This window comes from Dendrobates tinctorius, unplaced genomic scaffold, assembly GCF_039654945.1.
Source record: "Dendrobates tinctorius isolate UK_male_01 unplaced genomic scaffold, ASM3965494v1 ptg000251l, whole genome shotgun sequence".
NCBI classification, from domain to species: Eukaryota; Metazoa; Chordata; class Amphibia; order Anura; family Dendrobatidae; genus Dendrobates; species Dendrobates tinctorius.
Window position 1 is genome coordinate 4,735,001 of NW_027361918.1, and position 23,996 is coordinate 4,758,996.

At 45.3% G+C, this 23,996-nt stretch overlaps 1 protein-coding gene across 1 annotated transcript in view; it reads left to right on the forward strand.

Moving 5' to 3' along the window:
* Window positions 1-23,996, forward strand: part of SNX17 (sorting nexin 17) — an 88,488-nt gene that overhangs the window by 62,743 nt on the left and 1,749 nt on the right. Inside the window, exons 13-15 of the mRNA XM_073557766.1 lie at window positions 979-1,056; window positions 12,202-12,276; window positions 12,390-12,431. Coding sequence (XP_073413867.1) covers window positions 979-1,056; window positions 12,202-12,276; window positions 12,390-12,431 — 195 coding nt within the window. The remainder of the gene's footprint in view (window positions 1-978; window positions 1,057-12,201; window positions 12,277-12,389; window positions 12,432-23,996) is intronic.

The following is a 23,996-nucleotide window of genomic DNA, read 5'->3' on the forward strand; positions in this document are numbered from 1 at the left end:
CAGCATATCCACAGCTGTCACCACCAGCACGGACACGAGATACTGGCAGCACATCCACAGCTGTCACCATCAGCACGGACACGAGATACTGGCAGCACATCCACAGCTGTCACCATCAGCACGGACACGAGATACTGGCAGCACATCCACAGCTGTTACCACCAGCACGGACACGAGATACTGGCAGCACATCCACATCTGTCACCATCCGCACGGACACGAGATACTGGCAGCACATCCACAGCTGTTACCACCAGCACGGACACGAGATACTGGCAGCACATCCACAGCTGTCACCATCAGCACGGACACGAGATACTGGCAGCACATCCACAGCTGTTACCACCAGCACGGACACGAGATACTGGCAGCATATCCACAGCTGTTACCACCAGCACGGACACGAGATACTGGCAGCACATCCACAGCTGTCACCACCAGCACGGACACGAGATACTGGCAGCACATCCACATCTGTCACCATCAGCACGGACACGAGATACTGACAGCACATCCACAACTGTCACCACCAGCACGGACACGAGATGCTGGCAGCACATCCACAGCTGTCACCACCAGCACGGACACGAGATGCTGGCAGCACATCCACAACTGTCACCACCAGCACAGACACGAGATACTGGCAGCACATCCACAGCTGTCACCACCAGCACGGACACGAGATACTGGCAGCACATCCACAGCAGTCACCACCACGGACACGAGATACTGGCAGCATATCCACAGCTGTCACCACCAGCCCATACACGAGATACTGGCAGCACATCCACAGCTGTCACCATGGAGGGCATCATCACAGTCATCACTGGAATAACCACTACTTCAGGCCTGCATTTTTAGGCTTCTGTCCTTTGGGACTAGTGAGCTTCTCGCTGTAATGGCAGATTACTCAGAGATCTGGGGTACTCAGATCTGTGTCTTCACCCTGGTCTAACCCTGCCTGTTCCTCCTCCTCAGGCCATCATGATGAGCATCTGCTTGCAGTCCATGGTGGATGAGCTTATGGTCAAGAAATCTGGAGGAAGCATAAAAAAGGTAAGAATTAAGTGGCCTGTAGTGTATAGGTGAAGCATGGGCCGTGTACAGGAGTCACCGCTGTATGTCACAGGGGAGACCTGCCATATGTATTACTTGTAAAGTAAGAGGTAGGATTGTTGGTTGTAACTCAACAAGGAGTTTAGTTTCTGAGCTTTGTATACTAAAAATCCACTGGGTAAACTAAGGACAAAGAGTCCGTATGATATATAGCATCATCAGTGGATCAAGCGTGCAGAAAGTTTGAAGAAGATCCAGGCGTGGGACGCCCTATGTGTTTGGCTGAGATGTTTCACACCTGGATCTTCAAAGTGCTTGGCTGTGAAGGTCCAGCTGTGGGACATCTAAGTGTTGGGCCGTCAAGATTCAAGCAGGGGACGCCCAAGTGTTGGACTGTGAAGTTCGAGGTGTTGGACTGTGAAGATCCAGGCATGGGACGCACAAGTGCTGGGCTGTGAAGATCCAGGTGTGGGACATCCAAGTGCTGGGCTGTGAAGATCCAGGTGTGGGACATCCAAGTGCTGGGCTGTGAAGATCCAGGTGTGGGACATCCAAGTGCTGGGCTGTGTAGATCCAGGTGTGGGACATCCAATTGCTGGGCTGTGAAGATCCAGGTGTGTGACATCCAAGTGCTGGGCTGTGAAGATCCAGGTGTGTGACATCCAAGTGCTGGGCTGTGAAGATCCAGGTGTGTGACATCCAAGTGCTGGGCTGTGAAGATCCAGGTGTGTGACATCCAAGTGCTGGGCTGTGAAGATCCAGGTGTGTGACATCCAAGTGCTGGGCTGTGAAGATCCAGGTGTGGGACATCCAAGTGCTGGGCTGTGAAGATCCGGATGTGGGACATACAAGTGCTGGGCTGTGAAGATCCGGGTGTTGGACATCCAAGTGCTGGGCTGTGAAGATCCGGGTGTGGGACATCCAAGTGCTGGGCTGTGAAGATCCGGGTGTGGGACATCCAAGTGCTGGGCTGTGAAGATCCGGGTGTGGGACATCCAAGTGCTGGGCTGTGAAGATCCGGGTGTGGGACATCCAAGTGCTGGGCTGTCTAGATCCAGGTGTGGGACATCCAATTGCTGGGCTGTGAAGATCCAGGTGTGTGACATCCAAGTGCTGGGCTGTGAAGATCCAGGTGTGTGACATCCAAGTGCTGGGCTGTGAAGATCTAGGTGTGTGACATCCAAGTTCTGGGCTGTGAAGATCCAGGTGTGTGACATCCAAGTTCTGGGCTGTGAAGATCCAGGTGTGGGACATCCAAGTGCTGGGCTGTGAAGATCCAGATATGGGACATCCAAGTGTTGGGCTGTGAAGATCCGGGTGTGGGACATCCAAGTGCTGGGATGTGAAGATCCGGGTGTGGGACATCCAAGTGCTGGGCTGTCAAGATCCAGGTGTGTGACATCCAAGTGCTGGGCTGTGAAGATCTAGGTGTGTGACATCCAAGTTCTGGGCTGTGAAGATCCAGGTGTGTGACATCCAAGTTCTGGGCTGTGAAGATCCAGGTGTGGGACATCCAAGTGCTGGGCTGTGAAGATCCAGATATGGGACATCCAAGTGTTGGGCTGTGAAGATCCGGGTGTGGGACATCCAAGTGCTGGGATGTGAAGATCCGGGTGTGGGACATCCAAGTGCTGGGCTGTGAAGATCCGGGTGTGGGACATCCAAGTGCTGGGCTGTGAAGATCCGGGTGTGGGACATCCAAGTGCTGGGCTGTGAAGATCCGGGTGTGGGACATCCAAGTGCTGGGCTGTGAAGATCCGGGTGTGGGACATCCAAGTGCTGGGCTGTGAAGATCCGGGTGTGGGACATCCAAGTGCTGGGCTGTGAAGATCCAGGTGTGGGACATCCAAGTGCTGGGCTGTCTAGATCCAGGTGTGGGACATCCAATTGCTGGGCTGTGAAGATCCAGGTGTGTGACATCCAAGTGCTGGGCTGTGAAGATCCAGGTGTGTGACATCCAAGTGCTGGGCTGTGAAGATCCGGGTGTGGGACATCCAAGTGCTGGGCTGTGAAGATCCGGGTGTGGGACATCCAAGTGCTGGGCTGTGAAGATCCGGGTGTGGGACATCCAAGTGCTGGGCTGTGAAGATCCAGGTGTGGGACATCCAAGTGCTGGGCTGTCTAGATCCAGGTGTGGGACATCCAATTGCTGGGCTGTGAAGATCCAGGTGTGTGACATCCAAGTGCTGGGCTGTGAAGATCCGGGTGTGGGACATCCAAGTGCTGGGCTGTGAAGATCCGGGTGTGGGACATCCAAGTGCTGGGCTGTGAAGATCCAGGTGTGGGACATCCAAGTGCTGGGCTGTCTAGATCCAGGTGTGGGACATCCAATTGCTGGGCTGTGAAGATCCAGGTGTGTGACATCCAAGTGCTGGGCTGTGAAGATCCAGGTGTGTGACATCCAAGTGCTGGGCTGTGAAGATCCGGGTGTGGGACATCCAAGTGCTGGGCTGTGAAGATCCGGGTGTGGGACATCCAAGTGCTGGGCTGTGAAGATCCGGGTGTGGGACATCCAATTGCTGGGCTGTGAAGATCCAGGTGTGTGACATCCAAGTGCTGGGCTGTGAAGATCTAGGTGTGTGACATCCAACTGCTGGGCTGTGAAGATCCAGGTGTGTGACATCCAAGTGCTGGGCTGTGAAGATCCAGGTGTGGGACATCCAAGTGCTGGGCTGTGAAGATCCAGATATGGGACATCCAAGTGTTGGGCTGTGAAGATCCAGATATGGGACATCCAAGTGTTGGGCTGTGAAGATCCGGGTGGGGGGGACGCCCAAATGTTGGGCCACAGATAGCAGTAGTAATTCTCAGACACTTCATGAATGTGAATTATTGTTAATGTAAATCTCCTGAGGTCATGACAGCTGTTAAGTGGGACCTTGTGTGATGATGAGAAAGCTCTTCGGCGTAGAGATGGTCACCTGGAGAGGTGATCATATAGAGACTTAAGAGATTAATAGTAAAGAAGCTCTTTGTAATCAATTAGATCTGGAAAGACCTGATGGGGAGGTAGATGGCCACATGTTCGCAGATAGTTGAAGCTGACAGGGTGAAGAGATGTGTGAGGAAAACTCAATGTGGCTAAACAAAAAAGTAAGAGGGGCGATTACCAGTAACAAGAAAGCATTGACACTACTAAAGCAGGACGGCCCCGCTGAGGATCTAACAACTATAGAGGGGAAAATACTTTATCTAAAAAAATAATTAAAGCTGCCAAAAAGGAAACAGAGAAGCACAAAGGAGAGTAACACTGATCCCAAGCTGTTCTTCACCTATATCAATAGTAAGAGAATCATAAGTGACAGTGTAGGCCCCTTAAAAAATTGTGAGGAAAGTAAGGTTGTAGATGACGAGGAAAAAGCGAATATATTATACACCTTCTTCACGGTATTCACAGTGGAAAATGAAATGCCGAGAGACCAAGAAAACCCGATATTAAGGGTCACCAATCTAACCCAAGAAGAAGGGCGAAACCGGCTACATAAGATTACAATAGATAACTCTCCGGGTCCGGATGGCATACACCCACGAGTACTAAGAGAACTAAGTAATGTAATAGACAAGCCATTATTTCTTATATTTAGAGACTCTATAGCGACGGGGTCTGTTCCACAGGACTGGCGCATAGCAGGTGTTCTACCAATATTCAAAAAGGCTCTAAAAGTGACCTGGACATTATAGGCCAGTGAGTCTAACCTCTATTGTTGGTGAGATATGTGAAGGGTTTCTGAGGGATGTTATTCTGGATGATCTCACTGAGAATAACTGTGTGACTCCATATCAGCATGGGATTATGAGGAATCGCTCCTGTCACACCAATCTAATCAGCGTTTATGAAGAGGTAAGCTATAGACTGGACCAAGGCGAGTCATTGGATGTGGTAGATCTTGATTTTCCAAAGCGTTTGTTGTTACCGTGCCACACAAGAGGTTGGTACACAGAATGAGAATGCTGGGTCTGGGGGAAAATGTGTGTAATGGGTAAGTAACTTACTCAGTGATAGAAAGCAGAGGGTGGTTATAAATGGTATATTCTCTAACTGGGTCGCTGTGACCAGTGGGGACCGCAGGGGTCGGTGTTGGGACCTCTTCTCTTCAACATATTTATTAATGATCTGGTAGAAGGTTTACACAGTAAAATATCGATATTTGCAGATGATACAAAACTATGTAAAGCAGTCAATACAAGAGAAGATAGTATTCTGCTACAGATGGATCTGGATAAGTTGGGAACTTGGGCCGCAAGGTGGCAGATGCGGTTTAACAATGATAAATGTAAGGTTATACACATGGGAAGAAGGAATCAATATCACCATTACACACTGAACGGGAAACCACTGGGTAAATCTGACATGGAGAAGGGCTTGGGGATCCTAGTTAATGATAAACTTACCTGGAGCAGCCAGTGCCAGGCAGCGGCTGCCAAGGCAAACAGGATCATGGGGTGGATTAAAAGAGGTCTGGATACACATGATGAGAGCATTATACTGCCTCTGTACAAATCCCTGGTTAGACCGCACATGGAGGACTGTGTACAGTTTTGGGCACCGGTGCTCAGGAAGGAAATAATGGAACTAGAGCGGGTATAAAGGGGATGAGGGAACTACAATACTCAGAGAGATTAGCAAAATTAGGATTATTTAGTCTAGAAAAAAGACGACTGAGGGGCGATCTAATAACCATGTATAAGGGGACAATACAAATATCTCTCTGAGGATCTGTTTATACCAAGGAAGGTGACGGTCACAAGGGGGCATTCTCTGCGTCTGGAGGAGAGAAGGTTTCTCCACCAACATAGAAGAGGATTCTTTACTGTTAGGGCAGTGAGAATCTGGAGTTCCTTGCCTGAGGAGGTGGTGATGGCGAACTCAGTCGAGGGGTTCAAGAGAGGCCTGGATGTCTTCCTGGAGCGTAACGATATTGTATCTTACAGTGATTAGGTTCTTTAGAAGGACGTAGATCTGGGGATTTATTCTGACAGAAGATAGGCTGAACTGTATGGACTAATGTCTTTTTTCGGCCTTACTAACTATGTTGCTATGTTAGGAAGGTGAGAGTTAATTCTGGTAAAGTGGCCACGGAATAATTGTTGATTTATTGTGAGCGGCTGGGTAATCATCACTTGTGGTCCCGCACATAGCAGTGTGTTCTGCTGGACGTTACCAGGCAGAAGCCACTAGGTGCTACCTCTGTGTGCGATGCCGTTCTTCCTGAGCGGCTGCTGAGACAGATCATTGGAGGGTACTGGAGGGCAGGTGACTGCTTCGGACCACCCAGGGATGGTAGTGATGTGCCCTGGCAGCCGACCATTGCTGGAGAGGAGCACAATTAACCCTCATTGCTTGGCTGATCAGAGACCTATTGTTTTGGAAGGGGGGGTTAACATTAATAAAAGCATCTCCACCAGAGACGCTTGTATCCTTGGACATTGCTGTATGCTCGGAACACGTGCACCCCACACTCTGTGCTGAGCCAAGCATTGGGGTTTCCATCTAATTACCCCTAAAACTGGATTCCTATGGAGCCGCTGACAGCGGTAAGTGTGACGGGGTAGAGCCAGGCATCGTTCGCTGCTATGGCCTTGGTTCTGGCAGTGTTCCGGATGTAGTAGGAAGACACAATAGAGTGTAGATGTTGCCTAAAAAGACGTATGGAAAATAAAATCCAGAGTGATGCTTGCTCCACTCCACAGACCGTCCACTGCTCAGCCTGAACACGCAGAGCATGTGCAAATGTGAACCAGGCCTCACTGTAAACTTCTCCAGTTTTGATTTGGTTTCTGATAGTCCATTCTGACACAAGGCCAGTTGACCGGAGCGACACAACCTGGCTTCTCCGAACATCTTCATGGAGCCAGGTGACCGGTGGGTCTCATTCCTGGTTTTCACAAACTTATCCATGATTCAGCAATGGCCAGTGGAGCAGATCTGTATTCTTTCATCTGGGACCGAGGTCCCCTAAGCTGGCATCTTGTAGAATTACAAATCTGTGTCCCTTGTGATGGAGCCATGATGTTTTGGCTGCAGTCCTGTAGAGGGTCTCTGGTTCTTTAGATCTCTGGATCTCTTGGTTGTCTGGAGGTATCGCTCCTTTTTATAAATGTCCTTCAAACCAGCATTCTCAGGTGAAGGGGAAGAATGGTGATCTATTTGAATAGTTTTTCCTCCTCTGTTTTGCAAGTCAACAAACTAACTGGCCTGGACAATGTGTAATCAGCATATCACCAAGCATAATTGTTCAGTGACCCGGCATGAAAGAAGAGTCAACATTTCAGACTCTTGTCCAACTGAAGAAAAACGCATAAATTCAAAAGTCAATATATAGATAACCGTCTATTCTTTCTGACTTACTGAAAATAGACGTCTGGTTAATTCAGATACAGTGCTGTATCTCCACACCATAACTTTTTTATTTTTCAGTCCACATAGCCGTATGAGGCTTGTTTCTAGCAGGACGAGTTGTACTTTTCAGTGACTCCATTCATTTTATCGCGTGATCTACTGTAAAGCGGGAAATAAACTCAAAGTGCAGCAAAAATAGAGCAATTCCACCATTGTTTCTTGGGTCTTTAATTTACCATGTTCACTACATGGTAAAACTGACCTCCCAGTATGATACTCCAGGTCACAAGTCTGCAGATGCCAAACAGTATGGGGGGGTGTAAGTGGTCAAAAATAAAAAAAAAAATCACTTATGTCACCATATTTCGAGAGCCATAACATTTTCATTTTTGGGAATCTGGGGTTGGTGAGAGCTTATTGTTTTGCGCCCTGAGCTGACGTTTTTATTGATACCATTTTGGGGACGATACGGTGTTTTGATCGCCCCTTACTGCATTTTATTAGTGTTGCGGCGCCTGAAAAAGTGTAATTCTGGCGTTTTTTGTTTTTTTTCATTAGGTAGTTTACCATTTGGATTACTTTATTTTATATTTGGTTCTATCGGACTTGTGCGAATGCAGCGAGACCAAACAGGCATTCTATTTTTAATGTTTGTGTTAATTTATAACAGGGTATATAGGGGGAATAGAAGTATATATCAGCACTATGGCAATGCTATTTGTAGTAGATGCGATCACACGATCCCAGGCTCGAGTCCCCTAAAGAGACTGTTATAGAAATATAATGTTTTTTATATGTATTTGTAAAAACCTTGTTTTTCCTTTTCACTAGTTAATAGTCCCCTTAGGGGACTTGATCCTGGGATCATGTGATCGCTTCTACTACAAATAGCAATTACCATAGTGCTGCTGGATATAGCAAAAATGACTGTCTCCTATGAGCGGCAGCTACGGGCCGGCTTTCACAGGAGCACCGGAATGACAAACACGGAGGTGTACAGTAGACCCTTGCCTGCCATGGAAACTGATCACGTCACAGGCCACCGACGTGCCCCTAGAATATCCCACCTCCTGCCGGCGCACTGTAAGTGCTGCTGTCAGAGATTGACAGACATATCGGCAGCACATCCACAGCTATCACCACCACATGTGCAGCACAGACACGAGATACTGGCAGCACATCCACAGCTATCACCACTACATGTGCAGCACAGACACGATATACTGGCAGCACATCCACAGCTGTCGCCACCAGCACGGACACCAGATACTGGCAGCACATCCACAGCTGTCACCACCAGCACGGACACCAGATACTGGCAGTATATCCACAGCTGTCACCACCAGCACAGACACGATATACTGGCAGTACATCCACAGCTGTCACCACCAGCACAGACACGAGATACTGGCAGTACATCCACAGCTGTCACCACCAGCACAGACACGAGATACTGGCAGCACATCCACAGCTGTCACCACCAGCACAGACACGAGATACTGGCAGCACATCCACAGCTGTCACCACCAGCACAGACACGATATACTGGCAGCATAACCACAGCTGTCACCACCAGCACAGACACCAGATACTGGCAGCACATCCACAGCTGTCACCACCAGCACAGACACGAGATACTGGCAGCACATCCACAGCTGTCACCACCAGCACAGACACGAGATACTGGCAGCATAACCACAGCTGTCACCACCAGCACAGACACCAGATACTGGCAGCACATCCACAGCTGTCACCACCAGCACAGACACCAGATACTGGCAGCACATCCACAGCTGTCACCACCAGCACAGACACAAGATACTGGCAGCACATCCACAGCTGTCACCACCAGCACAGACACGAGATACTGGCAGCATAACCACAGCTGTCACCACCAGCACAGACACGAGATACTGGCAGCACATCCACAGCTGTCACCACCAGCACAGACACGAGATACTGGCAGCACATCCACAGCTGTCACCACCAGCACAGACACGAGATACTGACAGCACATCCACAGCTGTCACCACCAGCACAGACACGAGATACTGGCAGCACATCCACAGCTGTCACCACCAGCACAGACACCAGATACAGGCAGCACATCCACAGCTGTCACCACCAGCACAGACACCAGATACTGGCAGCACATCCACAGCTGTCACCACCAGCACAGACACGAGATACTGGCAGCACATCCACAGCTGTCACCACCAGCACAGACACCAGATACTGGCAGCACATCCACAGCTGTCACCACCAGCACAGACACGAGATACTGGCAGCACATCCACAGCTGTCACCACCAGCACAGACACGAGATACTGGCAGCACATCCACAGCTGTCACCACCAGCACAGACACGAGATACTGGCAGCATATCCACAGCTGTCACCACCAGCACAGACACGATATACTGGCAGCATAACCACAGCTGTCACCACCAGTACAGACACGAGATACTGGCAGCACATCCACAGCTGTCACCACCAGCACAGACACGAGATACTGGCAGCACATCCACAGCTGTCGCCACCAGCACAGACACGAGATACTGGCAGCATATCCACAGCTGTCACCACCAGCACAGACACGAGATACTGGCAGCATATCCACAGCTGTCACCACCAGCACAGACACGAGATACTGGCAGCACATCCACAGCTGTCAGCACCAGGGGCGAATCAGGTGGCCCTTATATAAGGGTGAAGCCTGGAAAGCCTCAGAAATATGGGTCGTTCAGGACAATGTTCAGAAGAACAGCGGACTGTGATTAATAAGTTGATTGGAGAAGGTAAAACTTATAAAGAAGAGCAGACAATGATCGGCCGATCAGCTACAATGATCTCCAATGCTATATAATGGAAAGCCGAACCGGAGAGACGTGGAGGAAAGCGGAAGGCGACCATTCTAATGGACGGAGGAATGGCCAGAATGGGAAAGGCCCAGCCAATGATCGGCTCCAGGATGATCAGACAGTCTCGCGTTACCGATGATCGGCTCCAGGATGATCACAGACAGTCTCACGTTACCAGTGATCGGCTCCTGGATGATCACAGACAGTCTCATGTTACCAGTGATCGGCTCCAGGATGATCACAGACAGTCTCGCATTACCTGTGATCGGCTCCAGGATGATCACAGACAGTCTCGCATTACCTGTGATCGGCTCCAGGATGATCGCAGTCTCACGTTAGCAGTGATCGGCTGTAGGATGATCACAGACAGTCTCACGTTACCAGTGATCGGCTCCAGGATGATCACAGACAGTCTCACGTTACCAATGATCGGCTCCAGGATGATCACAGACAGTCTCATGTTACCAGTGATCGGCTGTAGGATGATCACAGACAGTCTCACGTTACCAATGATCGGCTCCAGGATGATCACAGACAGTCTCACGTTACCTGTGAAGACTGTGACAGAAGAAGCCTGTGTGGCGCTAATCTATTACCAAGAAGTTTCCGCAAAGTCCCACTGTTATAAAAAAAAACATGTACTGAAGAGGATACAATGTGCCAAAGAATTCATCACCCGGCCTAAAGAGAAACGGAGAAACATTTTGTGGACTGATGAAAGTAACATTGTTCTTTTTGGGTCTAAGGGCCGCAGACAGTTCATCAGACGACCCCCAGCAACAGTGCACTCTGCAGACAGTGAAGCATGGTGGTGAGCTATCATGATGTGGGCATGTTTCTCTTACTATGGTGCTGGACCTATTTACCGCATTCCAGGCATCATGGACCAGTCCTCAGATAGTAAAATACTTGAAGAGGTCATGATTTAGGCTGAAGAGGATGTGCCCCTGAAATGGGGGTTTCACCAAGACAACGACCCTAAACACACCAGTAAACCAACAAAGCCTTGGTTCCAGTCCTACAAAATTGAGGATATGGAGCGGCCGGCCCGATCTCCGGACCTTAATCCGATAGAACACTTGTGGGGTGACATCAAAAATGCCGTTTCTGAGGCAAAGCCAACAAATGCCAAAACATTGTGGGATGTCGTCTGAGCGTCCTGGGCTGGAATAACAGGTGACAGGGACGGAAGTTGGTGACTCCGTGTAACACAGATGGGAAGCAGGTCTAAAACACACTGTGGGTAACAACGAAATATCAGGTCAGTGATTCACAGGAAGGATAAACCCTAAAAATATAGTAACGACAGATGCAGATACTGCTGATTATTAGAAGGGACAATGTTCATTTATTCTTGATTCTCTTGAGGTTGTGAATTATTATTCCTTGTCCAATGTTCCCAGTGCTGGAAGTAATAACGGGGAGAAGGATTCTGTGGTGATCTCCAGTCTCCTTACTGTAGTATACCGCAGTACATGCGGAGGTGATGGGTCCTATGTGAGCCCTAATGTAACCCAATATGGGGTAAAGCTGCCGCAGGATTAACACCAGAGCTGGATTGTTCATATTAACCTTCTTTTATATGAAGCACACAAATCCTGGACGACCAGGAGACCCAAGGTCCCAATGTGCGGAGCTCAGGACCTTCACCTAAGGATAAAACCAGAGCTCCGAGTGGATAACGGATGATGGAGATCTTCTAGTGTCCCGTGGAGACATCAGCGGGATAAGCTGGTGTTACACAGAGAACACTGCAGGTGTGACATTACGTCTACCCTTGTTGGATGAAATCTGTACAATATAACAAGGCTCCACAGGATGGAGTCATGGCGGCCATGTCCTGCAAGTTTCTTTCCATGTCTTGTTTATACCTCATTTCTATATCTTGTATGTAGCAGTCTGTCTTGGGGTTGGTTCTCTAAACTATACCTCTACCTTTTCACAGATGTCACGGAAAAGACCGTACTGTTTGGTGCGGCGGTCTGACAGTCAACAGGCAGTAAAATCTCCACCAGTTTTGGTAAGAACCAAGTTTCCACATCTTCTTGACCCAGTGACCATGCAGTCTCCTCCTTTGGCTTCTCAATATTCATCTTCAATAAAGACCTGAACCCTTCCTTGCTATGTCCACAGGACTCTCCAGATGGAAGCAGAGAACCCATCGTCAAGCTGTCGGTAAGTGTTACTGTCCCGGCCTCTTCAGGACTTTCCTATACGTCCTGTCCTGCACTGGGTGCCATGTCGTTGGTTGCGACGTTTCTTCGATGTAAGCAGGAGGGCCAGGAGAGCCCTCACCATGAGGAGGTCCTGTGTAAGAGGAGAGGTCGTCTGAGGTGTTGTGGTCTTTCTCCCACATGAACCGTCTACTTCTTGCCCATTCACAGGTTATGGCCATGTTTTATTCCTGGCTGTTTACCACGTGTATGTGATGTTCCCACAGAGTAAACTCAGCCATGTTTTATTCCTCATTTTGTCCTTGTATACAGTGGTGAAAATAAGTACTTGTATGTCTGCTGATTTTGCAAGTTTTGCCCCTATAAAGAATGGAGAAGTCTGTAATGTCTGTCGTAGGTGCGGTTCACCTGTGAGAGACAGAATTTAAAGATAAAATCCAGAAAATCACATAATTGAATTGCATTTTATTGCATGAAATAAGTATTTGATCACCGACCAACCAGCAAGAATTCTGCTCTCACTGACCTGTTAGTTTTTCTTTGAGAAGCCTCTTACTCTGCCCTCATTAACTGGATTAATTGCACCTGTTTGATCTCAGTACCTGTATAAAAGGCACCTGTCCACACCCTCAATCACACTCCAACCTCTGCACCATGGCCAAGACCAAAGAGCTGTCTCTAAGAACCTGCACAAGGCTGGGATGGGCTACAGGACAATAGGCAAGCAGCTTGGTGAGAAGGCAACAACTTTTGGCACAATTATTAGAAAATGGAAGAAACACAAGGTGACATTCAATCTTTCTCTGGTCTGTGGCTCCATGTAAGATCTCGCCTCGTGATAGCATATATTATCCTGAGAAGGCAGTCTCCTGTCTCCAGTCTCTCCAGCGGGCCTTGTTGTGAACACACAAAGTGGAAACATTTCACACCTTCTGACTCTTCTAAAGGAGACACCAATTGCAGCCTGACACTATCTATGAGAAAGATCACACAAATAGTGTTCAGAGGAAAATAATGTATTCATGGGTAAATAGTCATAATCCAGTCACAAACCAAGAATTAGAATATTAACATGAGAGGCTGGTCTAGAAACCTGATGCTTGAGTAAATCTATAAATTAGGCCTTTACACATAGAAACCTGTTCACAGTGAGGGGCAGCCTAGCTGGTGTGCTCCATTTCATATTCCCCCCCTCCCTCAGGGACAGAATACCAGAATGCAAAGTTCAATATTTCTGTAAGTTTTCTCCCTTTTATTTTATCACTTTTTTTGCATATTTGTAAAATATGAGGTAAAGTATGAGGTTGAGGAGGTAAAAGTGGCTGGGACCCTAGGAGGTAGCAACCATGCTATTTTAGAATTTTGGATAACTAGTGGAGGAAGACCTGTGAAGACTCAGACGTCAAGGTTAGATGTTAACAATTCCGAAAAGAGGGAAGAATAGGAAGCATTTAAGGAAACCAGGATGGATGAACACAGAACTTAAGCACATGCTAAAAAGGAAGAAATTTTTTTTTATAAAATGGAAAGAGGGAGGCATATCTAAAGAGGAATATAATGCCGTCTGCAGAACCTGCAAGGCACAGATCAGATTAACTAAAGCTGAAAATGAATTGAGGCTTGCAAGAGATGTCAAAAGCAATAATAAAGGATTTTGGGGATATGTCAAAAAGAAAAGTCAAAGATGCTATAGGATTTTTACAGGATGAAAATGATGAAATGGTAAGACAGGATGTTGAGAAGGCCGAACTTTTAAATTCCTATTTTGCATCTGTTTTCTCTCAGAAAGGAAATGTAACATCAACAGTTCTTCACTGTCCTATTAAGGGAATAGAAGAATCCATGATATCTATAAACAGAAAGATAGTGAGGAAACACTTAGCTAACCTAAATGAATTCAAGTCTCCAGGTCCAGATGAATTACACCCCAGAGTACTGAAGGAGATAGCAGAAGAAATTTTTGAACCCCTCTCCATAATATTTTAAAATTCTTGGAGAACAGAAGTCCCAGAAGACTGGAGAAGAGCAAATGTTGTTCCTATCTTCAAAAAGGGGAAGAAGGTGGACCCAGGCAACTATAGGCCGGTGATTCTGACTTCTATACCAGGAAAGATCTTTGAACAAATTATTAAACACCATGTATGTCAGTACCTAGATAAGAATGAAGTGATTAACTAGAGTCAGCATGGGTTTGTAACTAATAAGTCATGTCAGACTAACTTAATTTCCTTCTATGACGGAATCACTGACTGTGTGGATCAGGGAAATGCTGTAGATATAGTATATCTTGACTTCAGCAAAGCATTTGACAAAGTATCTCACACAATCCTTATTGAAAAAAAGGCTAAGTATGGAATGGACAAGGCAACTGTTAGGTGGATTCATAACTGGCTTAGTGATCGGACCCAAAGAGAGGTCGTAAATGGCTGCACATCCGGTTAGAAGAATGTCTCAAGTGGGGTACCACAGGGCTCTGTCCTGGGCCCTGAATTGTTCAACATCTTTATCAATGATTTAGATGAAGGAATTGAGGATACACTGATTAAATTTGCTGATGACACAAAGCTAGGAGGGATAGCTAATACTAGAGAAGAGAGAGAGAGGATTCAAAAAGATATAAATAAACTGGAGAAGTGGGCGGCAACTAACAGAATGGTTTTTAACAGGGAAAAATGCATAGTACTACATCTGGGCAATAAAAATGAAAAAAGCATATACAGAAAGGGAGGAATAGGGCTAAGCAACAGCACATGTGAAAAAGACTTGGGTATACTAATAGATCACAGACTGAATATGAGTCAACAGTGTGATGCAGCAGCAAAAAAGGCAAATGCAATTCTAGGATGTATTAACAGAAGCATACAGTCTAGATCACGTGAAGTCATTATTGCCCTCTACTCCTCTTTGGTCAGACCTCATCTGGAATATTGTGTCCAGTTTTGGGCGCCACGTTTTAAAAAAGACATCAACAAACTGGAGCAAGTTCAGAAAAGAGCGACCAGAATGGTGACCGGTCTGCAAACCCTGTCTTGTGAGGAAAGGTTGCAGGATTTGGGATTGTTCAGTTTGCAAAAGAGAAGACTGAGAGGAGTCTTAATAGCTGTCTACAAATATCTCAAGGGCTGTCACATTGTAGAAGGATCAACTTTAGTCTCATTTGCACAAGGAAAGACTAGAAGCAATGGGATGAAACTGAATGGGAGGAGACACAGATTGGATATTAGAAAAAACTTTTTGACAGAGTGATCAATGAGTGGAACAGGCTGCCATGAGAAGTTGTGAGTTCTCCTTCAATGGAAGTCTTCAAACAGAGGCTGGACAGACATCTGTCTGGGATGATTTAGCGAATCCTGCTTTTGAGCAGGGGGTTGGAAGAGATGGCCCAGGAGGTCCCTTCCAACTCTACCATTCTATGTCACTTTTTATTTCCATTTTTTATATCTTTTTATTGTAAGCACTGTACCTTTTTCTATTAAAGTTTAAAACTTTAAGTTTGAACCTTGTATGATCTAAAGAATCTATAGCCTTAAAGTGTGTGACCCTGGTGATTGGCAGACAGTAGTAGTGGTAGTAGTAATATTTCCGGGACTCATCGCCCGTGTATGAGAGGCGTGCGTGGTCTGTGTTGGGGGTGTGATTTATGCTCTTATTGCAGCATAGGACAGAGGTTGAATGCTGGACAGAGGGAGAGGAGATAGATTAACCCTTGCAGGCGCAACCCCAAGTCACGTTCTGAGAAGTGGGTACGTGACAGTCATGTGGTCTGATGAGACCAAAATAGAACTTTTTGCTAGCAACTCCACTTGCCATGTTTGGAGGAAGAAAGATGAACATAACCCCAAAGAACACCATCCCTACCATGAAACATGGTAGGGGAAACATCATTCTTTGAGGGTGCTTTCCTGCAAAGGGGAAAAAACGACTGCACCATATTGAAGGGAGAATGGATGGAGTCATGTATCACAAGATTTTGAACAACAATCTCCTTCCCTGGGTTGTGGCTGGGTATTCCAGCATGACAATGACCCGAAACATACAGCCAATGCAGTTAAGGAGCGGCTCCTCAAGAAGCATTTCAAGGTACTGGAGTGGCCTAGAAAGTCTCTGGACCTGAACCCAAAAGAAAATCTTTGTAGGAGCTGAAACTCAATGTTGCCTAGCGACCATTCCAAAACCTGAAAAATCTGAAGAATATCTGTATGGAGGAGGGGGCCAAAATCCCTGCTGCAGTCTATGGAAACATGGTCAAGAACTACAGGAAACGTCTGACCTCTGTAACTGCAAAAGAAGGTTTCTGTGCCAAATATTAAAGGGAACCTGTCACCAGGTTTGTCTGGTATGAGATATGGCCGCCACCTTTCAGGCCTGATATACAGTGTTGTGTAATGCTGTATACTTGCCCCCAACCAGACCTGCAAGAGAATAAAAAGAGAAGATGAGAGGCGCCGGACCTAGAACATTAGACACAAGAACGGGGAAAGCAAACCTGGCTGTCAGGAAAAAGAATAAGATAACAATACATAAACCTGAGGCTCAAAAACGTATTAATAATTTGCAGAATTTATTGGAACAATTGGTTACACAGAATCCCAACGTTTCGGCCACATCAGGCCTTTATCAAGGGTTTTATCTAAATGAGAAATAACAAAAATATCCAATTAGAAAAGCATGCTGGGAATAAAATGTATCAAATAACCATTCAGTCCATGGCTAACCTATCAATAAGAGGAAAAAACCCATCATGATAGTTGACATGTAAGAGAATTACAAGGTCACAGATAACAGGGATTCCATCCAATGAGTAAACCATTCACATCCGCTGTTGAAAAAGAGAAAAAGAAAAATAATTTTCCATTTATAAATATATGCATAGACACAAAAGTATCATAAACTGTGTAAAAGAAAAACCAGCACAATGAGATCCATAAAAAAACTCCGACCTACAGCAGCCTTCAGGCATCACCAGAATAGGGCACCGAACAGCCAGACTCAATACCTGTGTGATCATAGGTTCCACGCTCAAGGTTCTGGAAGGAACAAAAGAAAGGAAAAAAGGGAGGAGGGTGTGAATAAAAAACAAGATATAGCCCAGAAAGGCAAAGGAGAATTTAGTTGTGACCAAAAGTAATGTGTAAGCAGTGGTAACTAACCTGTATTAACAAGACACAAAGAAATGGGGACCACGCTGCCGCCTGGTTGTCAAGTGTATGTGGGGAGAGCAAGACGTATCTATTTATGCAGGCTAGAAGCAGTTAAATGCGGTGCAGCTATGTAATATGTGAGCGCGCCATCGCACCGAAATCGCGCATGCGCACTGCATTCTCAGGAGACGGAAGTGGGGAATGAGAACCAGGAAGTGTGGCATATGAACGTCCGTGCCGAAATCGCGCATGCACACTACATTCTCAGGAGGTGGAAGTGGGGAATGAGAACCAGGAAGTGTGGCATTTGAACGTCCGTGCCGAAATCGCGCATGCACACTACATTCTCAGGAGGTGGAAGTGGGGAATGAGAACCAGGAAGTGTGGCATATGAACGTCCGTGCCGAAATCGTGCATGCGCACTACATTCTCAGGAGATGGAAGTGGGGAATGAGAACCAGGAAGTGTGGCATATGAATGTCCGCACTGAAATCGCGGATGCAGGAAAACGATGAAGAAATACATCAGTTTAAGACTTTGCCCACAAACAGCAACCTTGTACGCCTTCAGAGTCCTCCTGGATGGAGAAAGAAAAATGTTGTGAAGAAGAAACGGAGTGTGGTGGTCATGGGGGATTCCCTGCTGAGAGGAACAGAGAAATGTGCTGTCTTCGAGGTGCAACAATTAAAGATGTGTCTGACAGGATATCAGGACTCTTCAGACCTACAGATGACCACCCATTCCTGCTACTACATGTGGGGACAAATGACACCGCAAGAAACGACCTGGAAACCATCTGCAGAGACTTTGAAGACTTAGGCAAGAAAGTGAAAGAACAGGGAGCGCAGGTGGTCTTCTCTTCCATCCTCCCAGTGGATGGCCATGGAACAAGGAGGTGGAATAAGATTCTGCAGGTGAACAACTGGCTACGTCGATGGTGCCGTCAGCAACGATTTGGATTTCTGGATCACGGAGTGAATTACCTTTACGATGGACTACTTGCTAGAGATGGGGTGCACCTTACGAAGACTGGAAAACATGTATTTGGAAGTCACCTTGCTACACTTGTAAGGAGAGCTTTAAACTAGAACAACATGGGAAGGGAAGCAAAAGGCCAGAAAAAGCCATACACCTGACAAATGCTATTGAGAACTCTGCTATTAGAAGTGGAAAGAAAGAACAAAGACAAAAGTATCTAATTAATAAAAATATTGGAGAAAGAGAAACCAATCACAAACTAAAATGTTTCTATACTAATGCACAAAGCATGGGCAACAAACAAGGAGAATTGGAACTACTAACACAGGAAAAGAAAAATGATGTCATTGGAATCACTGAAACTTGGTGGGACAATACACATGATTGGAATACAAGGCTAGAAGGATACAACTTATTTGCAAGAAACAGACTTGATAAACGAGGAGGAGGTGTCGCATTGTATGTTAGAAATGCGTATATCTGCACTGAGATCCAAGCTTCAGAGACTGGGAGTTCTGTGGAAACTGGGTAAGAATACAAGGACAGAACAATAGAAAGGACACCATTGTAGGCATTTACTACAGGCCGCCTGTGCAAGCTGAAGATATGGATGAACTCTTTATGCATCAAATGGCCAAGTTCTCCAAAAAATATGACATAGTTGTCATGGGAGATTTCAACTATCCAGACATTTGTTGGGAATCTCTCTCAGGCAAAACTAACAGGTCAAGGAAATTCTTATCCTCTCTTGCTGACAACTTTATCTTCCAAAAGGTAGGGGAGAAAACAAGAGGAACTGCTACCTTGGATCTAATCCTTATAAACAGGGAGGAAATGGTTGAGGAGGTAAAAGTGTCTGGGACCCTAGGAGGTAGCGACCATGCTATTTTAGAATTTTGGATAACTAGAGGAGGAAGACCTGTGAAGACTCAGACGTCAAGGTTAGATTTCAGAAAGGCAGATTTTAAGGGATTCAGAAAGAGAATTGGAGGGATCCAATGGCTGGATATCCTTAAAGACAAAAATGTCCAGGAAGGATGGGAAATCTTGAAAAATGAAATTCTCAAAGCACAATTGTTAACAATTCCGAAAAGAGGGAAGAATAGGAAGCATTTAAGGAAACCAGGATGGATGAACACAGAACTTAAGCACATGCTAAAAAGGAAGAAAAAAATGTTTATAAAATGGAAAGAGGGAGGCATATCTAAAGAAGAATATAATGCTGTCTGCAGAACCTGCAGGGCACAAATCAGATTACTAAAGCTGACAATGAATTGAGGCTTGCAAGAGATGTCAAAAGCAATAATAAAGGATTTTGGGGATATGTCAAAAGTAAAAGAAAAGTCAAAGATGCTATAGGATTTTTACAGGATAAAAATTATGAAATGGTAAGACAGGATGTTGAGAAGGTCGAACTTTTAAATTCCTATTTTGCATCTGTTTTTTCTCAGAAAGGAAATGTAACATCAACTGTTCTTCACTGTCCTATTAAGGGAATAGAAGAATCCAGGATATCTATAAACAGAAAGATAGTGAGGAAACACTTAGCTAACCTAAATGAATTCAAGTCTCCAGGTCCAGATTAATTACACCCCAGAGTACTGAAGGAGATAGCAGAAGAAATTTTTGAACCCCTCTCCATAATCTTTTTAAAATTCTTGGAGAACAGGAGAAGTCCCAGAAGACTGGAGAAGAGCAAATGTTGTTCCTATCTTCAAAAAGGGGAAGAAGGTGGACCCAGGCAACTATAGGCCGGTGAGTCTGACTTCTATACCAGGAAAGATCTTTGAACAAATTATTAAACAACATGTATGTCAGTACCTGGATAAGAATGAAGTGATTAAACAGAGTCAGCATGGGTTTGTAACTAATAAGTCATGTCAGACTAACTTAATTTCCTTCTATGACGGAATCACTGATTGGGTGGATCAAGGAAATGCTGTAGATATAGTATATCTTGACTTCAGCAAAGCATTTGACAAAGTATCTCATACAATCCTTATTGAAAAAATGACTAAGTATGGAATGGACAAGGCAACTGTTAGGTGGATTCATAACTGGCTTAGTGATCGGACCCAAAGAGTGGTTGTAAATGGCTGCACATCCAGTTGGAAGAATGTCTCAAGTGGGGTACCACAGGGCTCTGTCCTGGGCCCTGTATTGTTCAACATCTTTATCAACGATTTAGATGAAGGAATTGAGGGTAAACTGATTAAATTTGCTGATGACACAAAGCTAGGAGGGATAGCTAATACTAGAGAAGAGAGAGAGAGGATTCAAAAAGATATAAATAAACTGGAGAAGTGGGCAGCAACTAACATAATGGTTTTTAACAGGGAAAAATGCAAAGTACTACATCTGGGCAATAAAAATGAAAAAAGCATATACAGAATGGGAGGAATAGGGCTAAGCAACAGCACATGTGAAAAAGACTTGGGTATACTAATAGATCACAGACTGAATATGAGTCAACAGTGTGATGCAGCAGCAAGAAAGGCAAATGCAATTCTAGGATGTATTAACAGAAGCATACAGTCTAGATCACGTGAAGTCATTATTGCCCTCTACTCCTCTTTGGTCAGACCTCATCTGGAATATTGTGTCCAGTTTTGGGTACCACATTTTAAAAAAGACATCAACAAACTGGAGCAAGTTCAGAAAAGAGCAACCAGAATGGTGACCGGTCTGCAAACCCTGTCTTATGAGGAAAGGTTGCTGGATTTGGGAATGTTTAGTTTGCAAAAGAGAAGACTGAGAGGAGACTTAATAGCTGTCTACAAATATCTCAAGGGCTGTCACATTGTAGAAGGATCAACTTTATTCTCATTTGCACAAGGAATGACTAGAAGCAATGGGATGAAACTGAATGGGAGGAGACACAGATTAGATATTAGAAAAAACTTTTTGACAGAGTCATCAATGAGTGGAACAAGCTGCCACGAGAAGTGGTGAGTTCTCCTTCAATGGAAGTCTTCAAACAGAGGCTGGACAGACATCTGACTGGGATGATTTAGCGAATCCTGCTTTGAGCAGGGGGTTGGACCAGATGGCCCTTCCAACTCTACAATTCTATGATTCTATGCGCACTACATTCTCAGGAGACGGAAGTGGGGAATGAAAACCAGGAAGTGTGGCATATGAACGTCCGCGCCGAAATCGCGCATGCGCACTACATTCTCAGGAGACAGAAGTGGAGATTGAGAACTAGGAAGTGTGGCATATGAACATCCGTGCCGAAATCGCGCATGCGCACTACATTCTCAGGAGACGGAAGTGGGGATTGAGAACTAGGAAGTGTGGCATATGAACATCCATGCCGAAATCGCGCATGCGCACTACATTCTCAGGAGATGGAAGTGGGGAATGAGAACCAGGAAGTGTGGCATATGAACGTGCGCGCCGAAATCGCGCATGCGCACTACATTCTCAGGAGACGGAAGTGGGGAATGAGAACCAGGAAGTGTAGCATATGAACATCCACGCCAAAATCGCGCATGCGCACTGCATTCTCATGTGACGGAAGTGGGGAATGAGAACCAGGAAATGTGGCATATGAACATCCGCGCTGAAATCGCGCATGCGCACTGCATTCTCAGGTGACGGAAGTGGGGAATGAGAACCAGGAAGTGTGGCATATGAACGTCAACAATGGGTAAAGCAACAAGGCGGCTACAGGGCGCTTGCGCAATACCTCCTATACAAAAACAATGGGTCTTAATTTGTTAGATGTAAAATAAAATTGAATTAGAAGTGTTAGTATTTTTTTATATATAAAAAATAAGAAGAGAGGGAAAAAGGGGGGACAATAGTAATGATGAGTCTATAGAATATGTGAAACTTGCGATATTAATGTAGATCTTAATTATATATACCTATCCACACGTGTGTACACAAATATACACCAACACCTCACCGTGTGTACCCAGGTATATGATGCATATATGAATATGCGCAGGTAGAGACCCTTATGTATACCCACCTCAATGAACAGAATATGATAATAACCGATAACACTATGTTTCAATGTATAAATATGCAAGTGAATTTGAAAAAGAAAAAAAGAAGAAAAAACAAAGGAAAGAAGGAGGGATACAATCACCGGATGAAGAAACCCAGGAAAACAGATGTGAATACCTTATTTCCGCAATTCTATGTCTGTAGGAAAGAGAAAAATATTTTTAAGAAAATTAAAAAACCTTATAATGATACAAAATTATTTTGTAATATAAAGAATACAAGAAAAAATTATTTAAATGATATATGAATGTAAAATATATTGGATAATCCATTGGTACTGGTGCAATATATGCATATATATCCTATCTATGTGCACATACATACGCACGCCAATAATCGTACTCGGAGAAACAGATCTGAACATATTTTTATAATGATATACTCACTACTATAAAGACTAAAACACAGCAACGCCGCAGCGACTACTATGTAGACCAATATCAATAAGGGGAAAAAAATCAATAAAAAACTTCATATTCTCTATTAAGGCCGAGGGGTTCCAATGTTTGGAGAACAAATATCCAATAGGCCTCTCTTTCTTTTAACCTTTGTATCCTATTGCCACCACGTCCGGCCAATGGTACACTTTCAATAACTTGATAGCGAAGTTGTGAAATATTATGATTATGGGAAATGAAATGTGCTGGAATAGGCAAAAGGGTTCTTTTACAGCGAATCGTGGATTTATGTTATGTTCTTGTTGGACCAAGAACATTGACACCCCTCGGACGGGACCGCCCTGCAGGTGAGTATAAGAAGTTATTTTTCTTGTCTTGCAGGTTGGGTTGGAGGCAGATATACAGCATTATTGAATGCTGTATATCAGGCCTGAAAGGTGATGGCCGTATCTCATATCAGCCAAACTCTGTGACAGGTTCCCTTTAAGTTCTGTTTTTTTTCTCTATTTTATCAAATACTTATTTCATGCAATAAAATGCAAATTAATTTGATTTTCTATTGTTTTTTTTTTTTTTTTTTCGATTCTGTCCCTCACAGGTGATGTGTACCAACGATAGAAATTACAGACCTCTCCATTCTTTGTAGGCATCGGATCACATACTTATTTTCCCCACTGAATGTGATGTTCCCTCAGAGGAAACTCGGCTATGATTTATTCCTCGTGTTCTCCTCGTGGATGTGATGTTCCCTTAGAGTAGGCTCGGCCATGTTTTAGTTCCGGGTGTTCTCCTAGTGGCTGTGATGTTCTCGTAGAATAGGCTCGGTCATGTTTTATTCCCAGATGTGCTCCTCGTGGATGTGATGTTCCCACACAGTAAGCTCGGCCATGTCTTCTTGTATGTGATGTTTCCGCAGTGTAAGCTCAGCCATGTTTTATTCTCAGCTGTTCTCCTCATGGATGTGATGTTCCTGTAGAGTAGGCTCGGCCATGTTTTGTTCTTCGTGAATGCGATGTTCCCGCAGAGTAGGTT